Consider the following 17,345-nt stretch of genomic DNA (forward strand, 5'->3'; position numbering starts at 1 on the left):
CAATTAATTTGTGATAAAACTCTGTTACAAATTCAGTTTACAACAGTTCTTGTGTAGTAGTTATTTGAATGTTTTTTGAAGCAGTCTGCTTCTTATCTTGGCATAAAACTTGTGTTTGGCTGTACAGTATAGCCAAATTAGTGTGTGTGTAGGAGGATGGGTGTTTGCGTAGGCGAACTACACTGGTGTTTTTTCCTTGGGGTCAATTGCATACCAGGAATCTGTCTCTGATGATATCTGTGAAAACACGCACCCAGGCATACACACGTCGCCTCGGGCGACTCTACAGTTATGTCAGCGTGGAAGTGTTATTACTTCACTGTGAGAAAGCAAATTCCTTCAACACGTGGCGCGCTCAGCAGCTGCTAGGTGTGAAATGCGATAAATTTGAATCAGTATGAATGTGAGACAGGACATATACCGAGCTCCCCCTGCATGAATAGGATAAATAAATAAAGGTAAAAGCAAATTTGAAGCTAACAAAATCTGTAGTAGTCTGTACCTTCTTAGTTTTGACATCCTCTGTCCTCTTTGCATATATAAAGCTACTGCAAGCAGGCAGTTTGTTTAGCTTAGCATTAATGCATGCAAGCTAGGCTAACTGTTTCCCTCTGTTTAGAGTCTTTGAGCCAAGCTAACCGACTGGCAGTTTGACTGTCTTCATATTTATCAGAAAAATGAGAGTGGTATTCTCATCTACTCTCATTTTTCCTAGGTATTCCTAGACACCTAGGTTTTCAATAACACAATAATGTAATATATGGCTATTTTTGAGCACCTCTATCTGAAGCCTGCTGCATTCAGGAATGTATCGAATTGGAGGTGCAATGAAAGTTTATCCACATTTTCATTATCACTGATTATTATCTGTTTAGACCAACAGCCACTGACTTAGGGCCATAGATCAATCAATTATAAGTGAAATAGGCACCACATACTGACTGTTAGATTCTTCTTAACCCACTAATGAGCATAAAATCATTTTAATTTAAAATAAAAAATAGTAATATAGACTTTCTACTGTTGTGTACAAATATGGAAACGTAACCATAAAAACATGAGAGATGGGAATTGCATCAGGTTTTATATTATAGTAACAGTAACAGAGACAGAGGGAGGAAGGAGGAGGGAGGAGTGTGTTTCCCAGGGCAGCAACAAGAATGAAGGCATCAGTGCATTCCTGTTTTTGTATTCTTGTTCTTTTTCGCTGCCTGTCCCCCTGTTTTTTTTCTGTGCTTTCACTTTTTTCACTTGTGTGTAATTTGTTCTTTAAGAAAATGTAGTAGTTTACAAAGGAGTAAAATGACACCAGTGCTGCTAATATGAAATAAATACTTATTGACATAGATTTCACTTCTTTATCTCCCTCCCTTCTTGCTTTCTTACTTTCTCATTGTTGTTGTTTCCTCCCTCTGTGCCCCTCATCTCGCCTCATTTTCTATTTCAGTTTCATTTTCCTGCTGACACACTCTGCCCATTTTGTTTTTTGCAATGCACTCCACATACATGCCCTTCCCAGTGAAGTCACATTTCCTCTCCCGGGTCAGAATGTCTCACTTTGTCACTAATAACCAAAAACAACTAATGATGGATGAACACTTCAGTTTACTGTAATTCCATCCGGTGTTAAAAACATCTCAAAACTGGCCATCAGCGTGCTCCACTGTGATGCATCTAGCCCTGCCGCTTTCCCTCTGTAATCTTTTAAAATGGAGCTCACAGACAAATACATTACTTTAATTAGACAGACAGAGAGAGACGCCATCAGAGTGGCAGGATGAGGCAGCAGTCTGGAGCTCAGTTGATGGATGGGTATGAGGGGGGAGGCAGAGGGACAGCACACCCAGGGGAGGAGGCCCTGCTGTCAGCCTAGCACCAGTGAGACACTCCCTTGGGTGGTCTAGAGGTGGTCGGAAAGATGAGCGTGAGGGAGAACACGTATGTGTACGTGTGTGTGTGTGTGTGTGTGTGTGTGGAGGAATAAGATGGATGAACAGTGTCTATATACCAGCTGTGAGCTGTATAATTTAACTGAGGAACAATTCATTTGATCAATGGACGAGCCATCAAGATGAAGGTGGAGGAAACTGAACTCAAGCATAAACTGACACAGACGTGCACAATGTTATATTATTGTCATCTCAGTCTTCATATTCCAACAATTGTGTTAAGATTAGCAGTTCACAGTTTTTACATGTAAATACATGACTGGATAAAACGTTTGCCATATTTCCCACCTCTCTGCTGATTTTAGGTGCCTGTCATAAAATAATAGCCATTATCCTTTTACCCATATCCTTCATATGATTTTTGTGTTTTTAAACATTTTACGCAGCCTATGTGTGAAATATCCTTTCCAGACCCTTGTGTGCTTTGAGACTTGACACGAGTAAAGGATTCTGACGGCTCATTCTGTCATTTTTTTATCTTTTTTTTTTTCCAGCTGTTTCGAGAGGTACGCATCATGAAAACTCTCAACCATCCCAACATAGGTGAGTTGCACCCCAGAGAATTATCTAGTGTGTATTTGAAGGTGATAATGTGTTGTGTGTGTGTGTGTTTCCATGCTGACCTTTGTGCTAACACGTCTTCCTCTGTGTGTTACAGTGCAGTTGTTTGAGGTGATTGAGACAGAAAAGACTCTTTACCTGATTATGGAGTACGCCAGTGGAGGTGAGTGACACCCCCACCACCCCCATCATCATTGCCAAGTGTTGAATGGTGCCAATTAGATTCTTTACTTTGACTGAACTATACAGTTCTATTGATGAACTCATTAATTTAGGGTAAAAACAGTTGAGTTCAATGCCTTGGACTCCATTTTCATTAGTGAAAATGTCACTTTGCTTTGTTGCTCTACTGTTTTCTCTTCTGCCTTTCTTCACATTGTTTAGTTTTTCTGTTTTTCTTTCTTCTCTTCTCATGATCCCTTAATCTCTCTTCATCGCTCTCCCTGTATGATGTGTGATCTCTTATTTCCAATACCTAATAAGGCAGCAGCACCCCAGCTGCTCTGCTCAACTCAACCTCAGCTTGTTTTACCTTTTAGGATCTCTAGAGTCAATTGTTTGGTTGGAATACACACACACACACGTATGGACAAATATGTATGGAGGCACACAGAAACATTTGAAACTTTCTGGAGTTTCTGGAATATGATTTAAGTGTTCAAGACAAGGGATGTCAAACAGTTTGGGAATATTGTGAATTTTTTCAGTGTGTCATTACAGAAAAATAGCATAGGGTGTTAAGAAATGGTTTCATACTTGATGCTTGTCTCAATAGCAGTTTTCAGCTGTTTACTGTACTTTCGGGAACTGAGAAATAATCTTAACAAACCAGGAAGAATGAACATTTGAAGATAGTCTACCTTACTGGAAGTCATAGAGATTTCTTTCTCTTTCCTATCGATGACCACATACACTTACCCATATGCCTTCACTCATCCTAATCAGGTTACTTGTATTAGGTTTCAAGCCTTTACAGTGTTGCCACATTTGCTGCTGTAATGCTCAGAAACAAATATGTGCAAGCACGACACAGACCTGATTCAAAACTTGCAAACTTCTGGCAGATTGTTGGAGATTTTCTAACATTCAAACACACAGAAACACATACAGATGGAAGAAAAATTGTCACATACAACTGGAAAGTCTATGAAGCATCGAACTAATAAAGAGCTTCCATGGCTGCATGAATTGCAGCATGTCTTCATACTCTTTGTTTTTCTTCCAGGCGAAGTGTTCGACTACCTCGTGGCTCACGGCAGAATGAAGGAGAAAGAGGCCAGAGCCAAGTTCAGACAGGTCAGTAAAAGTCCATAGCTTACCTGACCTGTCCATATGCCTGTTGTCTGTATGTCTGACAGCTCGGCTAAGATTCTGATGTGGTCAGGTGAAATTCTTCAAAACTGCAGTCACAGTAGGGTTGAAAACAAAAGCTCAGCAAACATTACACTCGAGGGGTTGTGTGTATACAGTAACAGATGTGTTAATTTGATCAAGTTTACCAAAAGTTATAGAAGCTGAAAACTTCATGTGGCTTAATGTTAACAGTCACGGCCTTGCTTGTAACTGGGCAGTGTGAGCCTAAATGAGTCAAACACAGAAACCCTGTTAACATTTCCACAGTGGTTCAGACCAAATAAAACAAACAGTAGGTGTGATCGCACAGCAAGAAATCCAGCCATCAGCTTTTTATTCGTAATGTTGTGTTATATCATGGGTCAAGGGGGCATGTGTGAATGGAGTTCCTAGTTAAGCTTCCATTTACATGATGGAAGTACAAACATTAAGTGCAATTATCTTGTTTGATGTCTCCTTTCTTTCTCTCTCCTCAGATTGTGTCAGCAGTGCACTACTGTCATCAGAAGAACATTGTTCACAGAGACTTGAAGGTAATTACACAGTGTAATAAGAGGAAGAATAAAAAGGGTCCATAAACCTTCTTTAGATAATAAAAATATATGAAGCTTAATGTCGACTGCATGTATTGATTTTACACATATTAATGAATACGATGAAAGCAGACATTTAGTTCAAAGCTGATATCTGAAATGAAGTTAAAAACAGCTCCATTTTATTTAAATCAGACATTGCAAAAGAAATCACCTCCCGTGAGACAGCCATGAAAGAAATTATGGACTCTGTCTTTAAGTTGCAAATATGCAAATAACAGTCAACACTCAACTTTTCAGTTTTCAATACATGATTATAGTTTTCCTGTTTTTTTTGTTTTTTTTCCTGTATTGTTATGTGTTTCACTGTCTGTGGTGTTTCCTGCAGGCGGAGAACTTGCTACTAGACGCAGACTCCAACATCAAAATAGCCGACTTTGGCTTCAGCAACGAGTTCACTGCGGGCAGTAAACTGGACACGTTCTGCGGTTCCCCGCCCTATGCAGCCCCGGAGCTCTTCCAAGGGAAGAAGTACGATGGACCAGAGGTGGACATCTGGAGCCTGGGTGTCATCTTGTACACACTGGTCAGTGGGTCGTTGCCCTTTGATGGACAGAACCTAAAGGTGGGTGACATGAGCCTGTGTTGGTTCAGTATAATGTCATGTGAGGTGACTGAAAGCTCCCATGAAGTGACTACTTGTCTACAGTGGAAATGGGTGCAGTGACAGAGTGTGAGAAATTAGATTATTTTCCTTCACTTCTTACATGTATACAGAAGAAAATGTAGGTACCATAGAGACGTTAATGTAATTTTACCATTGAAGGCCAGAATACTAGAGAATGTAAAATGCCAGATAAAAGTAGCTGTTATGGATTTTTTCATTTTCATGCTTTCTATTAAACAGAATGCATTTTAACACACTTTTTTTCCATTTTTCTTGAACTAATGTAGCCATCACGTCCTTTACAATGAAAACTGTTATGAATCTGTGTCCTCTGAGAGCTGTGCAATATGGTTAAAATCAGTATCATGATTATTAGAAGAGGTACAGAGATTATCAAAATTATCATGTAAGATAAGGCATTGTTGTTAATCAGGTTGAACTTTATGGTAATGTTAGTCAGAACTGAAATTTGCAAATAATCTATTTTATGAGTTTTATAACCACACAATTGTGCATCATAATATGACATCATATGTGACTTCAGTGAAATGACAATAAACATTTGTGCCCAGTTGAGATGATACAGTGTCCCTCTGGTTGAAACTCATGGCATATGAATGTGTGTTGTCTTTCAGGAGCTGCGGGAGCGTGTTTTGAGGGGGAAATATCGCGTGCCCTTCTACATGTCTACAGACTGCGAGGGAATCCTGCGCCGCTTCCTGGTCCTCAACCCTGCCAAGCGCTGCTCGCTGGAGGTGTGCAGCAATACAGTACATACAAAGACACCAGTAATAAATTAAAAGGCAGATGAATAAATGCACACAAATAGATTAATTATTATTAGTATGTAGAATAATAAGTACATAAAGTAAAGGGTGAACAACTGCACATGGATTCAAAGCAAAATATTACTGTCACCAAAAAATGAAAGTTAAATAACAAAAAAACATTATTCTGTGTTTATACTATATTACTGTTGTTTCTCACCAGCAAATAATGAAAGACAAGTGGATCAATGTTGGCTATGAGGGCGAGGAGCTTAAGCCCCACACAGAGCCTGTGGAGGATTTCAACGATACTAGTCGCATTGGTGAGAAACGCATACCTTTTTATCATCAATTTAGTTATGATCATAAACAATACTGATGACAAGATAACTGTTGGACCGAGTGGCAGGTTACAGTAACAGTAAACAGAAATACTCAGTGAGAGTGAACTGGGTACATCTTGTTGAGGACCCTGTCAGCAGACTCTTCAACTCCCACAAGTCGGGGACAAAGAATCTGTAGTAGGCAGCTGAAAAGTCTCCATTGTGGAGGTGTTTGTTTGGAGCTGTGACTTTTGGATGGCTTTAAATAAGTTCTGGTGCACTGTATTGCTCAGCCTGCCAGGAGTTCTGGCGTATCACTCAAAGTCTCCTTTACATGAATGTCCTATGGGATGTGATGATTTAGGAACCATAAATTTAGGAACATACATGGTTCTCCACACATGCTGCACTGGCATTAAGCTCTTGGCAGGTGTTAATTAAGTTCTAAAGATTTACATTAAGCAGACAACTGAAGTTGTACCTGTTTCTAATTTGTCTTGTTCCAGATATTATGGTTGGGATGGGCTTCAGCAGGGAAGAGGTCAGAGATTCTCTGGTCAGTCAAAAATACAACGAGGTCACTGCCACATACCTGCTGCTAGCACGCAAGAATGAGGTGAGTTTATTCATTTGCTTTGTTTGTTTGTCTATTAGATTGTTATTAGTATATGAATTACACAGTCATGGTTACAGTTCAGACAGTGTATATTTTATCTTAAAAAAGCTCATGTACAGTGCTAAATAAAGTCATCAGTAAATGAAGAAATACTACAGCTATGGCTATGTTGGATTCAGACTGGAGAAGTCTTTGGTTTTGGCAGTTCCTACTGCTAATATGGTCACAGCTGTTTTGTGTGACAGTCATGGCTGAATCGGTTTTACTCAGTGTACAAATGTGAATAAATGATTTATTTAGATTTTTATCCCAGCCTGATGTAGAGACATGAATTTAATTAAGCCTGGTTTTGGAATAGACTAATCTGGACTAACCTGGTCTTGTTTATTTCCCTGGATTGTTGCACTGAGAGAAGCTGTAAACAACTTAACTAATGCCTGTGTTCATTCATAGTAATTTCAAATCATATCTGTGTCTACTTGTCTGTGTCTCAGATTGACGGCAACGAGTCTCGGTCAGGCAGCACTCTGAGTCTAGCTCGAGTCCGGCCCGGCACCATGTCCAACGGAACCAGCAAACACTCCACTTCCTCCTCCTCCTCCGGTGCACCCCCTTCTTCCTCTGGCCACAAGGCACAGCGCAGCGCCTCGACATACCACCGCCAGAGACGTCATTCAGACTTCTGTAAGTGACATACAGGGGTTTAGGTGGATTAGTTATTGTTTAGTAGATCAATTCTGAAGTTCTGAAATGGCGACAGAAATCCACCGCACTGAGAACTCCTTTCCCATCTCTCAGGTGGTCCAGCGGTTCCAGGTTCGACGCATCCCAAACGGAGTCCCAGTGGTGTAGGTGAAGGGGCGGGGCTTAAAGAGGAGAGGTTGTCAATCCGCAAGCCGAGCACCAATACCGTTGGCTCCCGTAGCATCCCAACCCCCTCTAGTCCCATGGTTAGCTCTGCTCACAACCCAAATAAAGCCGAGATACCTGACCGACGCAAGGAAGTGAACTCAACTACAGTAAGTATTTTGGGTGGGTGTAATGACTCATCCACTGTAATCTGTCACATTTAGTTCCTTATCAATGCAACATGTACAGATGGCAGAATCCTCACAGTCCTCCTAATCCCATTTCCTCAGATTACAGCACATTGAGGCTACACTGACACAGATATTGTGAAGCCTGCAAACAGTAACATCCTTCACAAATCAGAGAAGAGCTGAAAAGTAAAACACTTGCATAGCTTGAGATGAAGAATTGCTTTAGCAGGGGGAAACACTGAGATTATGGCTTTATAGTAAAACAAGCATGAAAGAGAAAGAGTGAGTGTTGAGGTGATGTAAAGAGTTAAAGACAGAAACCAGATTAACCTGAGATTAACTCTTTAATTTTCTGCACGACAGATGCAGACAGAACTCAAGGCAAGGACATCTTTGTTTTCAAATCAAAATAAATTGTATGGCACAGGATGGCATAATGAATATCTTTTCCTGAATTTGAAGATCTCTTTGCATTGTGTGGTACACCACACTTACCCACCACATCAAAATAAAACAGACCATTTACAGATATTCAGGACTTCATTTATTCATCGGCAAAGTCATTTGATTTGATTTGAGTTTCTGATTCTCTCTCCAGAATAACATCCCTGCCAGCGCCATGACTCGAAGGAACACGTATGTGTGCACAGACCGATCCAGCACTGACAGACACTCACTGCTGCAAAATGGCAAGGAAAACAGGTGAGAGGAGCATAGGTGTCTGAGTGTGTTCTGCTTAATCTTTTACTGCAAATGACAAAATCCCCTTACAAGGTTTCTTCGGTCAGTGACATCTTGTGGGCATTTTGGTCACTCTTCATTTCTCATATAACTCTTATATTGTTTCCAAATACAACATAAGGCAGAGATTTTTCTTGCTTAAATTTATGAAAAAACTTAGACAACAGCCAGTGGTTGTGGAGCATTAGTGTTTAAATATACTTAGTAGGAACAGCAGGTTTCAGCATCATCACACTAATTGAGAGCAGCATTGTCCTCAGAGTCCTGTCCCTGAAAGTCTCTCCAAGACAGAAGATCAGGATTTACTTTACTGTGACAAAAAAATTTTTTAGAATATCATAGTTAGTTAGCAAAGTTTGCCACCATTTTTGACCTTGTGCCAGTTTTAAATTTCACTGTATTTTGAATCAGGATTAGGTATTGTTGGCTGTTAAATCTCATCAATGCAGTTTAAAAACAACGGTAAGGCGAATTTGGACAAAACAAAATAAATTGCAATGTAGGAAATATGTTCATATTCATAGTAAAAGGTTTAAAAGTTTATTGTAATGCCTTGGTTCATAAAGACTGGTTTCACACAGCCTCTCTTTTATTACACAGAGCTTAGAGAGTGTTTGGCATGGGGTGTTTGTCTCACATACATTTTCTCTCTTCAAGAGGGGATAAAGGGCTTAAACTGTGCATGAGTGGGTTCATCTGTGTGTCTGTGAGTGTGTGTGTGTGTGTGTGTGTGTGTGTGTGTGTGTGTGTGTGGGTGTTTATGTACCCAGTGTGAACTGTCTGTTGTTGTGACAGATGGTTGTCTGCTTGTCAGTCTCAGAGCATGGCAAGCACAATCTCCTCCCTCTCTCACTCTCTCTCTCTCTCCCTCTCATCTTTTGGTCACTCTCTCACTTTCTCACTTTCATGCTGTCTGGTCGTTTTTTCCGTCCTTCTGTCTCTTTATCACTCTGTAATTTTGTCCCTCGATGGAAACGCCAGAGGGGTCCTGTCTGCTGTCTGACCTCAAGTAAAATTTTCCTGCACAGATGGGGGAGGGTCCGGGGGCAGATCAGGCAGAGGGTGCATCAAATGGATAAGAGACAGAGAGTTGTTAAATAGAAAGATTCCATTAAAGAAAATATGTGAACGAGATGCTGTTCAAATCAATTTAAGTAAAGAAAAATTTGAAAAACCTTTGTGTTACAAGTTGCACAAAAACATGTAGGATGTTGGGGGAAAATTGTTGCCGGATAGTATAAAAGTATAGCACAGAAGTATTGAATGTTGGTCTGGAAAAAATCTTGTAAAGTGATGTAAACTGCACAAACATGCTCATGTTTACCAATTGTGATAAGATACCAAATGGAAAAGAGAAAGCAACCATCAAACATTGCTCTGGATGGAGCCCAGGCTCACTGATGTTTAAGAGACAGTTTGGATTTCACTGATTTGACTCCTCCTGTGAGCAGAGACACACTCAACACTTACATTAAAGCTTTACAATGAGGCATTATTCTCTGTTGCAGCTCCACTTTCTGATTTAACAGGTGATGCTGAGGGATGCAGGGATTTAAGGAAAAGAGTAGGCAGGTAAAAGGAAGGAAGGACGATGGGATGAGGAAAAGAGAAAGTAGGAAGAGAAGAAGAGAGGAGAGAGGGGGAGAAAGGGGGAGGTGAGCTGTGGAGAGCAGCAGGATGAAGTGAGGACTGGCAGTGTGCCAGTGTAACCCTCCACTTGCCTCAGAGGCCTTGTCAATGTGATGCCATGCCAGAGTGGCTGATGGGTCCAACACGTGCATGGACACACACACACCCACACACACACACACACACACACACACACACACACACAGTTATGTTTATTCTGTTTGGCTATGATTAATCATATGTTATTTTTATATACAGGCTCTTGCATTAAACATGTTACTATCAATACATACATTATACACACAAACACTAATCTATGATGACACTGTTGATGCAGACAAGAAAGCACATCATAAAGCAGCTGAATGTTGACAAACATACACAGTTTTACATGCATTTTTATTTTAAAATAGTGTGACATATTTCATGTTTATAATAAATAGAATTATTTCATTATAACAATCAATTTAAGTCAATATCACTCTAGAAATATTCCATCTTCAGCTAGAAAAATAAGGCTAGACTAAAATGTTTTATGTGGACCAGTAGTCTTAGGAGTTCTCTGTGTGCAAAAGAGTTGAACATTGTTAGTTTCTCTCACCTTTTCCATACTTTTCTATTTTTGAGCCAATTACCAATCAATCTGTTATTCTCCTCTCTCCACCACTTTTTCACTCTTCATCTAACCCCCTCTGCCCCTTCGTTCTCTGACTGCAGGGTGTGCCCCCCCTGCAGTTAGCTGCAGTAGACAGCTAGTTCACATTGACATTAAACGATTTTGCTCTGCAGCGGCTGCACTTCAACTTAACCCATCTAATGGTTCTGCCCCACTTGAACCCAGTGTGTGGGTGTTATCTAAAGCAGCCTCAGGCCACCAGCCAGCCAGAGTAAGAGGTGGAGAGGTGTGCGTGTGTGTATGTATGCATGTGTGCACGTGGAAGTGTGAGTGTTGGTTGAAGAGAACAGAATTTGATGAGGGGTAGGGGAGCATGCAGGAAGATCAGAGGGGCTCAGTGGGGAGAGAGAGCATTTTGGGTCAGTTTTCAGAAATTAAATGAGACCTAGTGGTCATGATGTGATGAAGAGCAGCTCTCAAATTTTAGGGTATTCATGTTGCCTGAAAAGTATGTAATTGGATTTTTGCTTATTGGAGATGTCTGTTTTTTTTAATTATATTTAAACCAATTGAACCTAATTTAAAAATAAAGATTTTTGGAGAAAAAAAACAAAAGACATTTTCTATAATCTAATAAACAATGGAACACTTTGGAAAATGGCAGCAGATGCTATAATTTAAAGGAATATGTGAGTCCTGATTGCAACTATACTTTCATGGTTTTTCTCCTCCTCTCCTCCCTCCCTCCAGTACCTTATCCCACCGCCTTCCCCCTGCCTCCCCCTCCACCCACAGCATCGCTGGCGCCTCTGGGGCCTCCTCTTCAACCTCCACACCCTCCTCCCGCCTCTCTAGAGGATCCACGGTGAGGAGCACTTTCCACGGAGGGCAGATTAGAGACCGTCGGCCTCCCTCCCATGCTCCCCCGGCTTCCCCCACACCGTCCCATGATGCCAGCCCGCTGCCCCATGCCAGGACCCGGGCCACAACCAACCTTCTGAGCAAAATCACCTCCAAGTTGACCCGCAGGTAAGGGGAGAAGCCAGATCAATAAGAAGGGAAGGAAAGAATGGAAGGTTTCTGCATGGCCTCAATTGATAGTTAAGCATAAAAGGGAATTAGCTTTACTGTAGAGGGTGGGGTTAAAGGTGAAGCAGGAAGAGGAAGGATGATAACTGGTAGAAACCAGGAAATAGCAGACAATAAATGGACTTATACTTTAAGGTTCATGCCTCAGTCAGACATTTGCAAATATTTATAAGGGTTGTATATGCTATTGTAAGTGATTTTTTATTGCTAATCATTCAAATGTGTGAGCAGACTGTATGTTTACTGGACAGTGTAGCTCTTTGCTGTAAACCTGTACATGAAGATCATTTAGCTGACCTTGCTGCCTCTCACCGTCTGATTCCTTAACAAGTACTAACCGACTACCAGCCTTCCTTCTCTAATAATAAAGCTTTTCTTAGACCTGGGTCAAATGGTGTTACAACATTATTCTTACTGTTTGTTATTTGTGTATTTATTTTTTATATTTTTTCCAATCCCACACCTGCCAGCAGCTGTAGGATTTCCGCCCATTACCACCAGCTTCCTCCGACATTTGCTATTGAAAATCTGTCTGCGCCTCCCCACAGGAAGGATAAAGGAAATGTAGCCCTTATGAAATAGTAAATAACATATATAATAAGACATATACTGAAAATAAGCCACAAAGGTTTTATAAAGTAAAAAATAAAATCAGCTCCAGTATGAGGCTGAAAAATGGATAAACCAGGTTGTGTCCCTGTTTATGTTGTTCTCTCAGAAACAGAGACAAGACAGATTAGTATTATTGCTTACAAAATTAATTCATTTTAGGGTTTATATTTAGCCATCTTACTTTCATTTTAAATAGTATTTTAAATTTAACAAATGGGATGGTCATTTCTAATGTTACATATGTATGTATCTTGTTGCGTTACTCAAGAGAATAAGAGGTAGCAACACCATGTGCCAACTTGGCTCTGGACACACAGTCACCCAATCTGGTTGCAGCCCTCTCTCTTAACCAGTATGTGAAGTTTGAGAAAATAGTTCAAATCCAGTTGCGTAACCTGTACTTCTCAGTTTCTGTCATCAAGACTGAGTACTCAAAGCTGGTAAAAACAAACGAAAACCTATTTGACCCAGGTCTGCTAATCAGGTGAACATACTGTATGTCTTTCACAGTCAGTTCTTCTTGGCTGCTTATTGTTGCTTTATCTGTTTGTTTGTTTGATTCTTTAACAAGTTTTGCTTTTCCTTGCCAGTCACCTGCCAATCTTTTGTCCTTCTTTTCCCTGAACTACAGTACACACAGTTTGATTTGTACTTCTCTGCCTCTTCTACTTGTGCTCCCTACTGTCTGTCATCACTCTGTTGTGTTCCCCCTCACTTGCGTTCTCTTTCATTCAATGTCTCTGATTCTCTGCTGTTATTTTTCCCCCTTTTTTTCCATTCCTCTCATCCTCTCTTCATCTCCCTCTCTTCTTCCTCTCTGTTCCTAGGGTCACTCTTGACCCTACTAAACGTCAGAGCTCAAACAAGTCCATGTCGGGCTGCACCCTCCCACAGGGGACAAAAACAGTTAGTAAGTCTTCCTTTCCCATGTTTTCTGGCTGCTTCTGTCTGTCGTCTCTCTGTCTGACTGTCTGCCTGTCTGCCTGCCAGTGCACTGTCATCCCCTCTACTCCTCATTCGCTGTCTGTGGCAGGTTGGAGTTTAGTTATACAAACATTGATCTGAGGTAAAGCTACTCTACAGGCAGGAATTTAATCACTGGTTGAGTTCAATTCAACCTGCAGGCTTCTGGCTCTCAATTTTTATAGACATGCAAAGTAAATTCAAAGGGGGGTTTACATTTTCCACATCAAGTGTGGTTCTCAGTAGTTAGTTTCTCTTTAAATTTATGTTCTTCTGTTGCAGTACATGTAATTTTATATCACATATGTACATTGTTGATAGGTAAAATAACCAGTGAAGTAGATACTTGAAAAATCACAGTTCTTCATCATAATGATGTAAAATTCCTCTATTTCCTTAAATCAGCCATGTTACAATATAACCATGTATATTGAAAGGATAGTTATCTCAGTGTAAATAAATTACTGTCATCTCATGGTAGACAGTTATCTGCTCCTTACATTCAGCCAGTGTGGTTGCTGCTCACTCATCCCAGCAGGTCCACTGTGTTTGTACCAGTTTAGGTTTTCTGTCTCCATTAATTGACAAAAGTGGGTTGAGGTCAGAAAATCTAGACTTCACAGCATTTCTTTAGAAACTTACAGCATGCTAAGATGGACATTTAAGGGTCTTAAGTGCTAGAGCTGGGAATTGGACAGCCATGACCCAGTTTCAACCCAGCTTATTCTCTAAAAGTTTTTATCCAGAAAACTTCTGGTCTTGTGCCCATAAAAGTTAAATTCAGTGTACACTGTTTGTCTCTTCCTATAGAGCAGCTTTATCTCTAAACATTATGTTCGTGTAACCAAAACTCTGATCAGCAGCTGTCTGCCTGAATGTCTGTCTGTCTTGTCTGGACTGTTTGTGTCTCTGCTGGCTGGGCTTTGTGCTGTAGCACTCATTGGAGGCTGTAGGTGGCACAGCACCATTGCCTGCTTCCCACAAAACACATAACAGTATTGGTTTTGTGGAACAATAAGGGGTGGACTTGGTTTATTGTTTGATTTTTAGATGTGGGTTTTCCCTATTTCTAGACAACAAGTGTGAATGTCACATATAATGGGGCATTTGTCTGTTAGCTCATGCAGGTACAGTAGAAATCAATAATCACACAGACACACTGCCTTACAGTCAAACAACTTGTTTTTAGAATAAACAAGTCTATGAAGATGTGTGTCTTTTTGTGTGTTCCCTTGAGAATGTGGATTTATTGCAGCTCAACTGTACTAGTCTGAGTCATGTAATCAACACCATATGTTTGTCCATGCTGTTAACAAATCAGCAGTCCTGCAGCAGGGCTGTGGGATCTCTTGGAGCAGAGGATCCAAGACAGACAGGAAAAGGGGGGATGGTGCTTTATTGGTGTTTTACACAAGACAGAGGCAGGGGGTAAAGGATGAAAAATAGTGATGGAGAGAGATTGTAAACGACTTAATCACTGTTAAAACAAAGTACTGGTCATGTACTGCACATTACTGAGTCTATCTTAGTTTGTAAAGGCAAATATTTCTAATACTTTGTATAGTTGGCCAAACATCGACATCGTAGCACCACTTTCTTATATTTCCAGATATCCAGTTTGACAGAAAATGTCTCAGTCATCTAAAACCCTTAAAATACATGTAGGTTTTGATGAATCTAACAGGAAGGATGTCTCACCACCAATCTTACGAAGGAGAAACCTGTGGTTAGAGACCAAAATCTAGTGAAAGCACTAGACAGGTTTTGTTTTGATTAAAGCTTTTACTCACCACTACACAGTTTCTGGTGATAACTGTTGTCAAGTGTCAGTCGGAGAAAGTTGGGAAATTGATAAGAGTAAAATTAGATTGAGGGAATATAGAGACAGAAAATGAAAGATTATATATGTTATAATTACTTTTTTAATGTGCTGTATATATATATACAAGGGCTGTAGCTATAAAGATTTCCACTATCATTATTTTTTTTAAATTGCTGGGGCAATAAAATATCAGAAACAGTCTAAAAATCAAAGATATTCCTGTAGAAAATAATGAAACTAGCAAATATTCACATTTGAGAAGTTGGAACAATAGATTATTTTCCTTACAATGAATCCACTATTATAAATAGACATTTTTGCCAAATGATATTCTTTCAGTTAACCGTTGCAGCTCTAGTATATAGAGTATGTCACCCTTTTGAGATTGTGTTGACTGATCTCACATTAGATCGTGCTGCCCTTTGTAATCACATAGACAACACTGTAACAACAGCAGTGTAAAGAGCAGAGATATGGCAGTAAATAATAAAGCAGGTAAACTATGACTTTCAGTTTACTATAGTGACAACAGCAAATACAGAAAACATAGGAACAGGTTTACATTCTTAAATGACCCTGTCTTCCAACAGCTAAGCAGCATTTAGGTTGTAAAGGTTCATGTCTAGGTGCAGTCCATAAACAGAATTCAGTCTAGATCATTGCAGCATTGAACTTGTGACATTAAAAGTACACAGCATATGTCTGAGCCCTCTGCTAGAGCAGATGCTTGTAAGAAACATCTCAGCCTGCACCAGTCATCCTGACTGACTGACCCAGCGTCACTGCCGTTTTAAATCAGGATTAGTTATGTAACCAGGATTTATCCTTCTCTTAAACAGGGATCTTACACAGCTCTCCCTCAAGATACAAGAAGATTGTTCTGTTATACTGCTGCTAGCTTCTCTGTCTGTCTCTCACCCTGTTTCTGCCTCTGTTTTTCATGTGTTCTTCCTCTTTCTCCCTATGTCACTTTGTGCTCTTCTGTCTCTAAATCCCTCACTTTCAGCCCTCTCTGTCTCTCTTACCTCTCAGTCTTCACACAGATTGCACAATCTGGCGCAGATACTGTACAGTTTATACACAGTCACTGGCTCAGAGCGCAAGAGTCTGTCCAGTCTGTCACTCCTTCCAAAACACTTGGGCTGATTGTTCCCACTTTTATTCTTCCATGTGATAGCACTTGTCTTGCTCAAGGGAACCCTGGCATCAGTTTCTGAGGGAGGGGCAAAATGTTACTCACTCACTTTACCCAGACAAGAAAGGCGAGGTCATAATCTAGATGAGACAGTCACAAAACATTTACATAATTACTACTGTGCAATAGAGTTAAGGCGTGTATTGATAAAAGATTTCAGGAGATGGCATAAAGAAAAAAATCAGATAGGTAAACGTTTGTACAGCATGTAGCATTTATGGTGTTAAGAGTCAAACGTTCCCAACAGAGCTCCTAGAATGAGGTTTACTGTTCTTAATCCAGCAGGAATTCTCCTCCAGATATTTGCTGAATAATTATTTGGATAACATTCATTCATAAATGCTGATGCATATCTCAGTGATTATCTGTGTGGATTAGCGGGGCTCTCTCCCTGTACTTTCAGAGAGGTGACGCAGTCAAAAAGCTGAGGCACACATGTATTAACATGTATTTAGATCTGATTAAAGCTAGAGCTGCAACAGCTCCTGAGTCAGAGCCAAGGCTTTATTAGCTTAGGTTTCATTTTCAGTCGGAAAAAAAATAAATCCATCAATGAAATCTCACTGTTCGCTCCTCCAGGCCACCCCCAGTTCCTGGAATAGGGATCAGGTTGCCAGGTTGGTGGGGAAAAAGCCCTTGGTGTACACACAGAAAATAACAACAGTAGCCCCTGGTGGCCACAAAATGGTAGTGCAATAATTGGCTGCAAACTCAATAGTTTCTATACTTGCATTCAAAGCACCTTTTCACATTTCAAATGCAATAACTCTCTCAAGTTCTACTCCTTTAAGTTTTAAAAAATTGCATAACTGCATATAATTTGATTAAGGAAGATCTCACATGACTGAAGAAATAAGGGGAGATATTAG

The 17,345-nt window shown here is 40.3% G+C and overlaps 1 protein-coding gene across 5 annotated transcripts in view; it reads left to right on the plus strand.

Annotated features, from left to right (window-relative positions):
• The window catches only part of mark4b (MAP/microtubule affinity-regulating kinase 4b), a 54,135-nt gene that overhangs the window by 29,564 nt on the left and 7,226 nt on the right, over window positions 1-17,345 (plus strand). For 3 of the 5 annotated variants that reach the window (XM_051065489.1, XM_018665482.2, XM_018665480.2), the window contains exons 5-16: window positions 2,444-2,492; window positions 2,608-2,673; window positions 3,736-3,806; window positions 4,340-4,396; window positions 4,785-5,021; window positions 5,699-5,818; window positions 6,054-6,153; window positions 6,660-6,769; window positions 7,264-7,453; window positions 7,568-7,788; window positions 8,408-8,511; window positions 11,546-11,824. In XM_051065489.1, coding sequence (XP_050921446.1) covers window positions 2,444-2,492; window positions 2,608-2,673; window positions 3,736-3,806; window positions 4,340-4,396; window positions 4,785-5,021; window positions 5,699-5,818; window positions 6,054-6,153; window positions 6,660-6,769; window positions 7,264-7,453; window positions 7,568-7,788; window positions 8,408-8,511; window positions 11,546-11,824 — 1,604 coding nt within the window. Of the gene's footprint in view, window positions 1-2,443; window positions 2,493-2,607; window positions 2,674-3,735; window positions 3,807-4,339; window positions 4,397-4,784; window positions 5,022-5,698; window positions 5,819-6,053; window positions 6,154-6,659; window positions 6,770-7,263; window positions 7,454-7,567; window positions 7,789-8,407; window positions 8,512-11,545; window positions 11,825-13,323; window positions 13,407-17,345 lie in introns of all 5 variants that reach the window. The other 2 variants (XM_051065490.1, XM_018665481.2) reach the window with 1 other exon arrangement.

The sequence above is a fragment of the Lates calcarifer genome, linkage group LG21 (genome assembly GCF_001640805.2).
Source record: "Lates calcarifer isolate ASB-BC8 linkage group LG21, TLL_Latcal_v3, whole genome shotgun sequence".
NCBI classification, from domain to species: Eukaryota; Metazoa; Chordata; class Actinopteri; family Centropomidae; genus Lates; species Lates calcarifer.